Below are 15,985 nucleotides of genomic sequence, written 5' to 3'. Positions count from 1 at the left end.
CGTTTTATGCGGTGGATACGTTCTACAGAAAAGCGCATATAAAAAATTCGCATAAAAAAAGACTTTACTTGCCTTGAAAAAGTAGGGATACGTTCCGTAATTTTCTAAAATCGCATAAAACCAAAACAACGAGTTAAAATTAACTTAAAACCGCATAAAAAAGTTTGCAGAAATTAAAAGAAATAGGCTGCTTAATAAATTACTTCGAATGTCTGAAAGAAATTCATATAAAATTTAATTTCAAAACAATTACAGTTTATACCTTTCAATGCGAAACTCAGAATGATGTAATAGCGACTTGTCAATGGTATCATGTACAAGGGGAATCCCCGAATTGCAAAAGCTCACTCTAAAAACAAATCACTGACATCTGGATGTGAAGAGTTAATTAAATTTTAACCCTTTAGTTCCTCTCCCGAGTTAACTCGGGCAGGTTACATAGCGTTACATAAAACACGGTCCTTAAGATTTTTGAATGTTTTTTTTTTTTGAATTTTTGGAATGTTTTTTAAGTCTCCAAATTTTTTCAAAAATTTTTACCCGTGCAAAAAAATTTTATCGCGATTTTAATGAGCCTTTGATAAGGCTCGATTAAGGCTTAATTGTTTTTTAATGGGAGTTTTTTTATCAAATTTATTTCATGGTTCCTAAGTTGTAGTGCACGGATTTTTCTTCGGTAAAGTTATTTAAAGCTGCTTTCTGATGTCAAAAACGACCTCCAATAGTTTTTTAATTTTTTTAATTAATAGATTTTATTATATACACATTTAATTAAGTCGGGGGGTCGGAAATCACAATTAAAATTTGAATTTTTTAAAAATATACGGCCAGATAGAACTCACCCTACTTTAAACCCTTGTCCTCCCGAGACTTCTATGAGAATGTCCCAGGAAATCTGACCCCAGCTGTGTTCAAGGTCATCCAGCTGTGTAAACAATGACTCATTGGTGTCAAATTTCGCAGAAAGGGGAGACAAAGGAAAATAAAGTTTGAAGCTTTTCTTCAAAATTAAGGCATTTCTTTCGTTTTTTTTCAGTTTTAAGTAATTTTTATGTTTAATTACATTAATATCAAAAATTGCTGGGAACTTAAGGCATTAACAGTGAAGTAAAAACAGCAGAGGTTGTTTGAAAAACTTGGTACAAAGGGAAACCAAGGGAAGAATGCCATTGGGAAAAGTACAGCAAGAAAATGGATTTATTGTTTCAAAGAGGGGGCACTTTCACATGATTGATTCTCCACATTCAGGAAGACCATCAGACTTTGATGAAGATCATTTCAATGTTTTAATCAACAATGATCCATGTCAGTCAACATGAAAATTGGCAAATGAGATCAACTGAAACCAGTCAACCATCAGGCAACATTCGCATTCCATGGGCAAAGTTCAAAACTTGGGTGTATGGATACCACACACTTTAAGTGAAAACAACAGATATCAGCAAGTGGCCATCATTCTTTGCTTGCTTATCATCAGTTAGCTTGTGAACAACATCAATCATTCCTGGTCCAGAATTGGGAAACGGTGCTTTTATGCCTAACATCAATAAGAAGAAAGGAATGGTTAAGCCCTAACAAAAAGCAACTTCCAATACAAATGCTAGTGCTCATCTTTAGAAGATAGTGTTGTATCTGGTGGGACACAGAAGGCTGGTGGGACATGTACTATGAACTGCTTCCCAGGAATGTGACCATCACTGCTTACATTTATTGCCAACAACTTGGATGTTTTGTGGCTGAAATTCAAGAAAAATGACCAGGAAGACTGCATAAAGATAATACACACCCAGACTCCACTAACATGGCTAAAGCAGCTATCCAGAAGTTTGGTTGGGTGGTTATTCCACATCCCGTTATTCTCCTCGTCTTGCACCCTCAGATTTCCACCTCTTTTTGCACTCTATCCAACAATCTTCAAAGAAACATCTTTAATAAAGAAAATGCTTTTCAAACTTGATGATGTCTTTAACTCCAAACCAGCAGATTTTTTCATGCATTGAATCAAAGAACTGCCCCCAGTATTGGCAGACAGTCACAGATAATGTAGGAGAATATATTACTGATTAGTTTCAGTCTTCAGTTCATCTCAAATGAGTATCAAATAAAAACTTTTGCTGCAGCAAAAAATGTTACAAACTTCTGCATCAATCCAATACTTATATTGCTATCATTATATTCTACAAAAATGTTCATTTCTCCATATGGACTAATTGCCAATTTAGTGACAAAGGATAAAATACATCACAAACATTCTCTGTGTATCACCTGAGGAAGAACTTTAAACTGTTCGAAAACGTTAGTGATGTACTTAATCCTTTGTGTCACTCACACCGGTAACAAGTTCAAGGTACGTTATATTATATTATTTCAATGTGTCCATCAGGGTATATACCCCCTGATGAATGCATATTATAAATCATTCATTGAAATTTCTTTTATATTACAAATATATCTTTTTTTTTCAACGGATTAAAATTTATAGATTAAAATAACCATAATTTTATAGCATATAAGAGAGATTATCAGATATTTTTTTGGCTCAAATAAATCATTCAAATGAAGAATCTAATGACTTGCAATTTATAGCAGATTTAGTCATTAGATTGCAAGTCATTAGAAAAAAGTGATAGAAGGAGTATCATAACACAAATATTTGTTCAATGCATAAGTTCATAGTGTTTGTTTTTGGCATGGCAACACTGTAGTGTTGAGAGTTCGTTTATCATTTGTCATGTGGAATGACAATGTTGTGCTTGTGACTGTGCCTTGTATTTTGCAGATTTGTGAGCTAAAGAAGATGGAGTGTCAAGAGGAAAAACGAATACTTCCGACATATTCTTCTGTTAGTGTTTAATTAACCTATTTAGTTCTTCGCCCAAGTTAACTCGGGCATGTTACATAGCCTTACATAAAACTCGGTCCTTTTGGCCCCCAAAAAATTTTTTCATTTTTTTGAATTTTTGGAATGTTTTTTAAGTCTCCAAATTTTTTCAAAAATTTTTACCCGTGCAAAAAAATTTTATCGCGATTTTAATGAGCCTTTGATAAGGCTCGATTAAGGCTTAATTGTTTTTTAATGGGAGTTTTTTTATCAAATTTATTTCATGGTTCCTAAGTTGTAGTGCACGGATTTTTCTTCGGTAAATTTATTTAAAGCTACTTTCTGATATTAAGAACAACCTCCAATAGTTTTTTAATTTTTTTAATTAATATATTTTATTATATATAAGTGTGAACCGGGGGGCGTAAGTCTCCCGTTCACTTGTCAAGATGGCTAACTAACTCTTAAATGTCAGACAAGTGGATGGAGAGAATTTGCTAGGGGTCGACGATGAGGTGAATGACGAATCAAGTAAAGGAGTTTACCATAATTAACAATGATAAATAACAATTTATTAAAATAAAATGGCAANTTTTTTAATGGGAGTTTTTTATCAAATTTATTTCATGGTTCCTAAGTTGTAGTGCACGGATTTTCCTTCGGTAAAGTTATTTAAAGCTGCTTTCTGATGTCAAAAACGACCTCCAATAGTTTTTTAATTTTTTTAATTAATAGATTTTATTATATACACATTTAATTAAGTCGGGGGGTCGGAAATCACAATTAAAATTTGAATTTTTTAAAAATATACGGCCAGATAGAACTCACCCTACTTTAAACCCTTGTCCTCCCGAGACTTCTATGAGAATGTCCCAGGAAATCTGACCCCAGCTGTGTTCAAGGTCATCCAGCTGTGTAAACAATGACTCATTGGTGTCAAATTTCGCAGAAAGGGGAGACAAAGGAAAATAAAGTTTGAAGCTTTTCTTCAAAATTAAGGCATTTCTTTCGTTTTTTTTCAGTTTTAAGTAATTTTTATGTTTAATTACATTAATATCAAAAATTGCTGGGAACTTAAGGCATTAACAGTGAAGTAAAAACAGCAGAGGTTGTTTGAAAAACTTGGTACAAAGGGAAACCAAGGGAAGAATGCCATTGGGAAAAGTACAGCAAGAAAATGGATTTATTGTTTCAAAGAGGGGGCACTTTCACATGATTGATTCTCCACATTCAGGAAGACCATCAGACTTTGATGAAGATCATTTCAATGTTTTAATCAACAATGATCCATGTCAGTCAACATGAAAATTGGCAAATGAGATCAACTGAAACCAGTCAACCATCAGGCAACATTCGCATTCCATGGGCAAAGTTCAAAACTTGGGTGTATGGATACCACACACTTTAAGTGAAAACAACAGATATCAGCAAGTGGCCATCATTCTTTGCTTGCTTATCATCAGTTAGCTTGTGAACAACATCAATCATTCCTGGTCCAGAATTGGGAAACGGTGCTTTTATGCCTAACATCAATAAGAAGAAAGGAATGGTTAAGCCCTAACAAAAAGCAACTTCCAATACAAATGCTAGTGCTCATCTTTAGAAGATAGTGTTGTATCTGGTGGGACACAGAAGGCTGGTGGGACATGTACTATGAACTGCTTCCCAGGAATGTGACCATCACTGCTTACATTTATTGCCAACAACTTGGATGTTTTGTGGCTGAAATTCAAGAAAAATGACCAGGAAGACTGCATAAAGATAATACACACCCAGACTCCACTAACATGGCTAAAGCAGCTATCCAGAAGTTTGGTTGGGTGGTTATTCCACATCCCGTTATTCTCCTCGTCTTGCACCCTCAGATTTCCACCTCTTTTTGCACTCTATCCAACAATCTTCAAAGAAACATCTTTAATAAAGAAAATGCTTTTCAAACTTGATGATGTCTTTAACTCCAAACCAGCAGATTTTTTCATGCATTGAATCAAAGAACTGCCCCCAGTATTGGCAGACAGTCACAGATAATGTAGGAGAATATATTACTGATTAGTTTCAGTCTTCAGTTCATCTCAAATGAGTATCAAATAAAAACTTTTGCTGCAGCAAAAAATGTTACAAACTTCTGCATCAATCCAATACTTATATTGCTATCATTATATTCTACAAAAATGTTCATTTCTCCATATGGACTAATTGCCAATTTAAAAAAACTAATCATATATATATTTTTAAAAGTTTGATTATATAAAAGCATTTGTGGAATATTAAACAATTAGTATACATTCTCTGAAAAATGTCAGAGAGAATATATGCCCTAGTATTTTTACTCTGCATTAATGCCTGCTTGTATCATGAGTCATACATTCTCTTATAAACAGAACATTATCAAGGCTGAAGTTATGGTCAGAAGCACATCTGTGCCAACTGGAAACTGACCAGTCACCTTAAAGACATCAATGTTAGCCTTACATTACTCCATTCAGAGTATAAACCCCAGTATGGAAATGATCTTCCATGCCAGGAAACAGGAGCCAGTCATGAATATCTGTCATATAATCAGTGACTATTTAAAACCAACTGCTAATTCAATTTCTATATCATGACTAAAATTGTCCCTTCATATGTTAGATGAGCTACTGCTAGTTACTTTGTATTCTTCTAATTAATAAATCCAATAATATATACATTTCATTAATCCTGGCAAGGAGCTTTCATTATCTGAATGGGGCTTTGGAGTGTTTAATGAGAGCATTTGCCAAAAACCTGCAATGTGCTTAAGATTCTGCTGAATTCATATAATTGGTAATGTACTTTTCACATACTAATACAAACTCATCTTTGCCACTGCAGATCACAGCAATGTGGCCAAGATTTATGAAATGTACTATATATTATTTTGCATATAAAACTATAAAGTTCGAACAAAGAATTCCATTTAGTTATCTAATGGTTAATCAAGTTAGTTCATTCAAATTAATAAGATATACAATTAACTTATCTGTTTTAGATTGGTTTAAAAATTTAAATCTTACAAACAAGCAAATAAATTTAAATATATATGCTATTCAACAAAATATGAAAATGCTTACATGATCAGATAAAGTATGTTTTACCAAAGGCCAACATTCTCTAAGATATTTTTCTCTGTATTTGGGAAATAATGTAGCAAAAGAACTCTCACACAAAAGACCAGTTGGATTATCATCTTTAGAAAATGATGGTATATTCATTTTCCATGCATCATCTGTAAAAAAGTAATTTTATGTTAAAGAAAAACTTTTTTCAAATAATTTTGAGATTTAATTATCAAAACCTTTGATTTTAAACAATGAATAAACTAGAAGATTTTAGTTTGCATATATTTTATAATACTATAATCATACCATCAGATAAATAATGAAAGTAGCATTATATAAACATAATAAACAAAGTAACTTTTTATTTATTAAAATAGAAGTTATGTTTGCTGAGATAGATATCCATAAATATTCTTGCAAGTATAATGGTTTAAGTTATAACATATTCAGTAAATTACAAAAGATAACCTTAAATCAGTTAAAACTTTATATTAGAAGTAATTTTTTGGCCTTGTAAACAGCCATCTTCAGGTTCCAAAAATCAAACTAATATGATAAACAAATTTTAGAATACATGTTCTTGTGCTTACAAAATATATACAATTAAATAACATATTTATTAAAAATTAAAATAATATTTGTTTGTATATAGAACATTAATCTATTCTAATGCTTGCCTTTTTTTTTTTTTTTTTAGCTTCTATCTTTATTTCTATAAATCACCATAAATGCATTTCTGGAATTCAGCTAGAGCTATTTGAGTAAAGTTTATAACTTCATTTGAATTACAATTATATAAATCATATTAAGAATGGACCAACTATCAAGTTAGTTAATTAACACTGAATAATTAATTAGAATTGTATAATTGTTTAACAAGATGATTAATCATTAACTAATTGTTGTCAGGTATTTTTTAAAATATAAAATTTCAATTTTTTTAATTTTAGTTTTTATACAGCCTTTTTCCATTTTTTTTAGTTTCTATTAATTAAAAATAAAAATATTTATTTTATTATTTATTTACAGTTTAAAGTTGTATGAAAATATTGAAAAATAAATTACATAAGTTGTCCTTAATCTAGTTGAGTTACTATTATAAATGTTAACAGTGTTTTTATATTCACATAATAAAAAAAATCAGAGTTTCTTTTGATTAGCATCCTGTCCACATTACATTCTAGCAGCCTGCTTTAAATGTAAGTTGCTAAGAAGAACTGCATACAGTAATTGGCTATGTAACTGATTTAAAACCGATACAAAACCGATACAATACACATAAATAGCCTCACCGGTTAAATGAAATTCTTAAAGTAAAAAAAGCTTGGGCACTATGCACTCTCTCTTCCATTCATTTAATATTCTCAAGTGATCAATATAACTACAAGGTGCATCTGAAAAGTTTGGTGAATGGTCCCATAGTTGAATAACTGTGCTGGTTAGAATGTTGCACTTATGCAGATGTAGTGAGAGACTTGCCAACTAGTGCCCCCTAGCATCAAAATCACGACAGTTAAACGGAAGTACACGTAACAAACAATGCAACGCAGTCAGTGTGAGAAAGAGTGTCACTGCAAAATGGAACAACACACAAACATCAAGTTTTGCTTTGAATTAGGCAAAATGGCAATGGAGACACATGAAATGTTGGTGAAAGTGTATGGTATGGAAGCAGTGAGTAAAAAGTGTGTTTTTGAATGGTTTAAATGCTTCAAAGACAGAATGAAAGATGTCGACGATGAGCCGCATTCTGGTTGACCGTCAACAACCACAACTCCAGACAACATTGAACGAGTGCGAAGGATGCTTGCAGATGATTGGCACCTCTCTTTGAGAATGATAGAAGAAGATTTGAAGATAAGCAAGGAAAGTGGTGAGCACCATTGTTCATGAACATTTGATAAAGCGTAACATTTGTGCTCGGTTTGTACCGCACATGCTGTCAGACAAGGAAAAGTAACACTGAATAGAAACCTCTGGAGATTTCATCGACGCATGTGACTGGAATCCGCAGTTCTTGGAAACAATCATTACAGGGGATGAGTTGTTGTGCTACCAGTACGATCTGGAGACCAAGCAACAGTCCATGGAATGGTGTTCATGGTCATCCCCCCTCCCAAAATATGTCATCTCACCAAATCCAGGATTAAGACGGTGTTGATTGCCTATTTCGACAGTAAGGGCTTGATCCATCATGAATTTTTACCCAATGATACAACCATCAACGCATCTGGTGACTTTGGCCACAGTTATACCAGAGTGGATAGTGGACTCTGCTCCATGACAACGCCCGTCTGCACACTGCAAGCCACGTACAGCACTTCCTCGCTACACACCAGAAGACAGCTCTTCAACATACTCCATATTCTCCAGATCTGGCACCTGCAGATTTCTTCTTGTTTCCACACCTCAAAGGAGTCCTGAAAGGCCTATGCTTTTCTGACATTGCGCAGATCCAACAACGTGTGACAACGGTGCTTCATTTGATACTGAAAGAAGCATTTGCTCACAGCTTCCAGCAGCTGTACAACCGATGTCAAATGTGTGTTGTCGCTAATGGCGATTACTTTGAATGCCAGTAAAAGTATTTTGTTTGTATCTCTTGTTTCCTTTATTTTATGAGACCATTCACCAAACATCATGGGTCTTTTTTGCTGTCCAACTGAGAGGTCAAACCAAACCTTGGACAATTTCATCTAAATAATGTACTGTGCTAGTTTTCTACTATGATAACTTAGTTTATTGTGGTAATTTTGATTATACTATTTCTGTCTAAGTTCTTTAACTGATTCAAGATGTGGTTTTGTTATCTTTGTTAATGTAGAATTGGATTACATACTGACTTAGATACTATATACCAGTGTTTCTCAATGGAGGCGATATCGCCCCATGTGGACGTTTTTCCATGTTGAGGGAATAATTTGAAACAATTTATATGACTTACTTCTGCTGTAAACCAAAACAGTGCTTATTTCCAAATATTTTCACAAACATTTTCAAACTTAGTTCTTCTTCAGGTGAATAAATCAAGTAGAATCAATTTTATTCAAAAATCTGAACGTAATGTTCTAAGGAAACTCGTGCAATCATCGTATTAAACTTGCGCATGCTCTGTAGATAGAAGGATCGCTTTTGGCTTCTCAAGTGTCGTAAAAGTTTACAGCAGAAGTAAGTTGTTTATTTTACAGTGTGTTTGTAAGAGATTATTTAACAATTTATATTTTGGGGAGCAAAAACAATTTTCTGGGCGATATAGTAAAACATTATATTAAGAATAATTAGATATTTTATTCATTATATCGAACAATAATTAAACAAATAACATTATACTAGTCATTAGTCTATTCAATGCTGTATGAATTTGGCATTAGCCTTGACCCTCAGCATTGAAATTTTGAAGTGAAGGGGGCGATACTATGCAACGGTTTTATTGAAGGAGACAACGATTCATTAGAGGTTGAGAAACACTGCTCTATACTGATGTCATTCTAAGCAAATAGGTGCAATGACAAATATTCCTGGTTGTCACATTTTTCAGTAAGATGTAAACTGTAAATGTGAGATCTGCCAACCCTAGAGTTATACCCCCTGTACAAACAATTAATGAAACCATACCTATACATGCGACCCTTGGCAAGATATTTGCCTCCAAAGATCAGTTTTTACCGTAAACCACATCCTGTTTATTCTCCATACTCCAAGTTGATCAGGCCTCACTCTTGATCGCCATGACAATGCTCTGCATGGCTACATGCAGAGCATTGTCATGGTGATCAAGAGTGGGATCATTGGTGTTTTCTGTTGTTTACAACTCAGCGCCTATGTGAGGCAAGCCTCACACCCCTAAAACTGTATAACATCAAGTACTCCACAAATAGTCAATTGGGCTAGTCAAAGCCCAATTGACATCATGGTCACAGGATAAACAGTTAAATGTGATAGTCTCAGCGGAGCAATGCAACTCCCAATTGTGTGTGACTTGGAAGTAAGCCGATTTCAGGGGATTGTATCTTGTGAAAGGTCACATGTAGAGGTATGGTTTCTTTTACTTTTTGTTCCTATGGGTATGGTCTACAGCTCTGATATTCAAAGTCCCAACTGTCTCATTCAGAGTTGTAATAGTACTCTTTCTTCCACTATTAATTGATAAATTAATTAATGTGTCACAATTACTTCTGCACATTCTTTCGAGTGCAATGTAATAACAAAACAATTGGCAATGTAGTAACAATCTACCTGTTTAAAATAGATTGTTACCACAAAATTTCTTTCAAAAATAGGCAGATGCTGCTGAGAATTAATCAATGAGGTATGATAATTAGCCATAAATGAGACTGAAACTTAGTCCTTAACACTTTCCAGAGTAGGAGTGCTAATACAGGGTGGGCCAAAAGTCACTTTACCATTTAAAAATTAAANATATGTTCTATATTTATTAGAAATGATTATTTTTTGTTTCATAATTTATGAATAAATATAAAATTATTAGTGAATAAATAACAACAACTCAAAGCCCGAATAGTATATAATAAATTAACAAATAATTGCCTAAATATCGGGCTGTAATTAAATGATTAGAATAAAGTAATTTGGCATTAGAGGTAGGCGTTAGGCGCCATCTCATGTTGATTTAAGTGAGGTTATACATCCTCTCTAAAGAGTGCGTAAAAATGAACAAGTTTCCATTCCAAAAATGTGAAACTGTCAACATTATATCAAAAACTACAATATACATTTAATTTCTGCATTTTGACTTCTTTCTAACAATGTAAAATACTCATGGAATGCCAAAAGTGCTTTTTTTGTTTATTTTACAGTAATTTGATTCAAAAATGCAAAAATAAACATATCAAATTTCAGAAACTCCCTGTTAATTATCTCAACTTACATCCATTAACATCTGCTTTGTGTGAAATTTGAGAGGAAGGTGTTATTTTTAAGGTCAGGGTAAATGGTCAATGCAGCCCACTACTAATGTCAATAAGCCACTAACTGTTTTATTGTCCTGTAAAAAAAAAATTTCTTCCTAATTTTAAGTCAGTCAAATTATATTATTGTTTTATTGGATTCGGAAGAATGTATTCATTAACATTTATTTAACAACTAGTTTTGTTAGTCTGATTAATTTTATTTTTTAGTTGCAGTTTAACTGGCATGCTAGTAACCTCAGAGTTTCTGGCATGCTGGTCAATCCACAAAAATACAGTAAATATTCTGTGCTGAAATAGGGCACATCCTATATGCTGTAAAATACAGTAGTTTAGTTCTGATGAAGTCATCAATCTAATTCACATTTCTGAATTTATTCTTTATATGCTTTTGGTTTCCTTTATTAGAGGACTGACCAGAAAGAGTCTTATGACATTTCCCTATCCAGAATGTTTCTTGGTGCAATTTTACTCTTGTGACTTAAGTGAAGATTAACTTAAGGTAAATATCAAAATTAAAGAGAAGCATGATAAATGTCATCCATACGCTTGTGGCTCTTGTTGAGTTTAGTACACCTGAAATTTGTTAGTTACTTTCAAGCTTGCACCATTCCTTTGGATACAACTGTTTACCAAATGGAATACAATTGCAAAGAAGGAAAGAAGTTGTGACAAAATTGTTATAGTGAAATGAAAACTGAAGGAACTGCATTATTGCAAAAGTGACAGAAAAGAAGCAATAAACTAAAAGTTCATTATAAATATGTTTAACATAAAAATTTTGTTATGGGTTCCTATGGAGATTGGGTTGGAAAAAAAATCTAAATGTATGTTATTCTGTAAAGTTTGTTATTTTGAAATTCATAATAATAAAATTGCATTGTGTATAAATTTTCATGTTATGTCAAAAGTTTGTCAAAGTAATTTTGTTTGTCCCATTAAATTGATGGATTGACCTACTTCAGGCAAAATGGTTTATGACTGCATCTAATTAAGAATCATTAAAAAATTTTCATAAGCAGTCATATAAAACTTTAATTATAATAATGTTATCTCATAAAACATATAAATACAAACAGAAAAATAACTAGAGACTAAAACAATAAAACATCATACCTGTTGGAGGCCTTTATAAGGTCCTAAGGCTGAAACAGTATTGCCTTGAACTAAAACATAGCAGTTTGTCAGAAGTTCAATAGCCTAAAAATTTCATATGTTTAAAAAACCATCTTTGTAAATAGTTCAATTGAAAAAGATTTTATATGAAATGTATATACTTTCAAAGTAGCTCCATTATGACCAATAAGTCTTTGGCGTCGTTTAACAAAGCGTTCTCGTTTCCTCACAAGTGTTCCAATTTTTATAATATCACAACCAATGTCATCTTGAAGAACCTTGATTGCCTAAAATTTTTTAAATAGAAAATCTAATTAATATGAAGAAATAAAAAGAAATTTTTAAATTTTTATTTGCAAACATAAAAGTTCAGAAATTTTTATGTTTGCAAATGATTTTTACAAGATATACAAAATGACAAAAATTACTTAGAGAAATGGATGTTTTTCTTGTAGACTGTTTAACCTAAAGCTTAAACCCTGAATTATTTTTTAAATTTATATTAACATCAACCAACACAGGGTGGTCCACAAAAAAGTAGCCACAGTCTGAGCTTAGCAGAAACAGAACAATACAGTAATAAACACAGAAGCTAACCGACGGTATCACAGTCATAGATGATGTTGAAAATAATTACCTGTCTTATCTTATACACAGCTGCATATGTCAAATCACATTTAGAAGCACTTGGTGTAACATAGTGACAATTAGTGATGACAATTGTGTGGCTAATTTTGTCCCTCAGTTCCTGTATTGTGTAGGATTTGTTTCATATAATTTTTTCTTCAAGTGCTTCCAAAGAAAGTAGTTGCATATTGTCAAATCAGAGGAATGTTCAACAATAAATTTCACTCAACTAATATTTACTCATTCTATACAATGTACTAGTGCCAAGAGATTCAAACTGGACTGGGCTACTTTTTGTGTGCCACTGTGTTTTAAAGTAGATAATAAAATTTTAAACATCTTTTCAGTAAGAGGAAATAATTAAATAGTGCAACTGTAAATACAAATGGTAACATTATGGTTTAGAATGGCTGAACCTATAGTTTCATCTTACACATTCCCTTTTTTATTTTCTAATTTTGTTTTGGTGCTGTATGCAATATTCCCTGTGTTTCTTTATGCAGCGCTTGAGAAGTGTTTTACAGCGAACACACTGTAACTGGTTCTTATTGACCAACACTGCTAGTGACATCATTTTGCTACACTCTAGCTGCATAAAGAAACGTGAAAATTGTTAAAAAAAAAAAAAAAAAAAAGACATGAAAGACATCAGTTGAAAATGAAAATGAACAATTTGGCAGAAGTGAAAAATGTGATACACCAACATGTTTGTAACATTCCTCCTGATATGCTAAGAGCTACTGTTGAGAACACAGTAATGCGATTTAACTTGCTTTCAGAAAATGGTGGATGCCACATTGAGCATGCTTTGTAACACGTTTTAGAAACGATTAAGAACATTTTTAACTGATGTCTAGGCAAATATAGATAAAGATATACAAATTAAACAAAATCAATTTCATTAAGAGCAGACAAAATGAAAACAATGAAATTTGTTGATACTGCAACAGAATTAACTATACAATGTATATAGATGTCATCTAATAGCACCATGCATTATGTAGTTTTTCAATCTGTTCATGTTCTCTTAAGATAACCCTAGATACATTAGCTATTTATTTATAGCTATAATATAAGCCATTGATTGCACTGTTTGTATATCTGTAATCTATAATGGAATGCCTAGAACGGCCATTAGGGGCATCCCTAGCTATTATTTAAATTAACAATAAATTCAGTATATTATAATTTTTATTTGTAATAGGAATTTATTATTAAACAAATATTATAACGAATAACGAATATATATATATTCAGTTATAATATTTGTTTAATAATAATATATATAATATATATATATGATGATGAATAACCAAAAATGGGTAAGATTAAGACAGTTCTTGATAAACAAAACAAAATAGAAAAAAAACCACCAGCTGCCATGTTGCAAGTATCTATATATATCAAGTATTATTATAGTATTTATAAGTATCTATATATATTTTTATTTGTAATAGGATTTTATTATTGATATGAATTTATTATTTATACCACGGAAAGACACTGCTGCTGCTAGAACACCCACCAGGGCATTCCAGCCTATTAGTTTATTTATAAACCAGTCTTTATATCATCTTGTTCATATTTTATCATTGAACTGACATGTGAGATCTAAATAGTTTATACTAATTAATTTATTAATGTATTTACACATGAACAGATGCATTCTTGTTATATTTCATATATTACTTCATTAACTTATTTATGATGAACAAAACTTCAGAAAATCAATTTAATTGTGAATTATAAAATTAAAAATTTGAAACCTGTTCATATGGTACACTTCTTGCCAACAATTTGATCATATCTCTTGCTTTGATAATAATGTAAGGATCCCATGTTTTATTTGTTGCCGTTACTGTCATACTTCCTTATACTACATCAAGCTCAGCATATATGCCCTGTAATAAAAATTGTGCCAGTTTTAATTATCAAATAAATTCAAGTGTGATAATAAATATTGGAGACTTTATCTAATTATAAAGTAATTTATATAGAATTATATATTAATAAATTTTCTTAATGATTACTCAAATTTGGTATTGTAAATAGCTATATCACTAACTATATTATATTACTTATATAATGATTAAAAAATTTAGTTTATAAATAACTAGAGAAAGAACCATATTGAAAAAGGAATTTGAATCAGTAATTTTTATTTCACACATCATGTTATCAAAATGTTTCAAGTAAGCCAAAAATCAGATATTTTAACACATTAACTTGGAAGCTCATTTTGTATTTCTCCCCAGAGACAACATATATATTTCTAATTTTAATACTTTAAAACATTTTTTGAATATTAAAATAAATTAAATTAGGATTAAAGTTTTTTTATTATATTATTAAACATTTACATCCAACAACATTGGGGTGAAGTTATCAACATACCTTGAACCTGTTACTGGTGTGAGTGACAAAGGATAAAATACATCACAAACATTCTCTGTGTATCACCTGAGGAAGAACTTTAAACTGTTCGAAAACGTTAGTGATGTACTTAATCCTTTGTGTCACTCACACCGGTAACAAGTTCAAGGTACGTTATATTATATTATTTCAATGTGTCCATCAGGGTATATACCCCCTGATGAATGCATATTATAAATCATTCATTGAAATTTCTTTTATATTACAAATATATCTTTTTTTTTCAACGGATTAAAATTTATAGATTAAAATAACCATAATTTTATAGCATATAAGAGAGATTATCAGATATTTTTTTGGCTCAAATAAATCATTCAAATGAAGAATCTAATGACTTGCAATTTATAGCAGATTTAGTCATTAGATTGCAAGTCATTAGAAAAAAGTGATAGAAGGAGTATCATAACACAAATATTTGTTCAATGCATAAGTTCATAGTGTTTGTTTTTGGCATGGCAACACTGTAGTGTTGAGAGTTCGTTTATCATTTGTCATGTGGAATGACAATGTTGTGCTTGTGACTGTGCCTTGTATTTTGCAGATTTGTGAGCTAAAGAAGATGGAGTGTCAAGAGGAAAAACGAATACTTCCGACATATTCTTCTGTTAGTGTTTAATTAACCTATTTAGTTCTTCGCCCAAGTTAACTCGGGCATGTTACATAGCCTTACATAAAACTCGGTCCTTTTGGCCCCCAAAAAATTTTTTCATTTTTTTGAATTTTTGGAATGTTTTTTAAGTCTCCAAATTTTTTCAAAAATTTTTACCCGTGCAAAAAAATTTTATCGCGATTTTAATGAGCCTTTGATAAGGCTCGATTAAGGCTTAATTGTTTTTTAATGGGAGTTTTTTTATCAAATTTATTTCATGGTTCCTAAGTTGTAGTGCACGGATTTTTCTTCGGTAAAGTTATTTAAAGCTGCTTTCTGATGTCAAAAACGACCTCCAATAGTTTTTTAATTTTTTTAATTAATAGATTTT

At 31.7% G+C, this 15,985-nt stretch overlaps 2 protein-coding genes across 2 annotated transcripts in view; both read right to left on the bottom strand.

The window, feature by feature from the left end:
• LOC111621678 (KRR1 small subunit processome component homolog) overlaps positions 1-15,985 on the bottom strand; it is a 40,079-nt gene that overhangs the window by 9,073 nt on the left and 15,021 nt on the right. Inside the window, exon 2 of the mRNA XM_023363884.1 lies at positions 5,914-6,068. Within this exon, the coding sequence (XP_023219652.1) occupies positions 5,914-6,068 (155 nt within the window). The remainder of the gene's footprint in view (positions 1-5,913; positions 6,069-15,985) is intronic.
• LOC111621679 (KRR1 small subunit processome component homolog) lies at positions 11,924-14,473 on the bottom strand. The gene is made up of 3 exons (XM_023363885.1): positions 14,339-14,473; positions 12,107-12,232; positions 11,924-12,029 (listed from the first exon to the last, which is right to left on the bottom strand). Exons 1-3 carry the CDS (start codon positions 14,435-14,437, stop codon positions 11,940-11,942), a joined length of 315 nt encoding a protein of 104 aa, XP_023219653.1. The 5' UTR covers positions 14,438-14,473; the 3' UTR covers positions 11,924-11,939.

The sequence above is a fragment of the Centruroides sculpturatus genome, unplaced genomic scaffold (assembly GCF_000671375.1).
Source record: "Centruroides sculpturatus isolate CEXI.00-Female unplaced genomic scaffold, Cexi_2.0 scaffold254, whole genome shotgun sequence".
NCBI classification, from domain to species: domain Eukaryota; kingdom Metazoa; phylum Arthropoda; class Arachnida; order Scorpiones; family Buthidae; genus Centruroides; species Centruroides sculpturatus.
The sequence above is the reverse complement of the archived record's forward strand: the minus strand, read 5'-3'. Positions and strand labels throughout refer to the sequence as shown.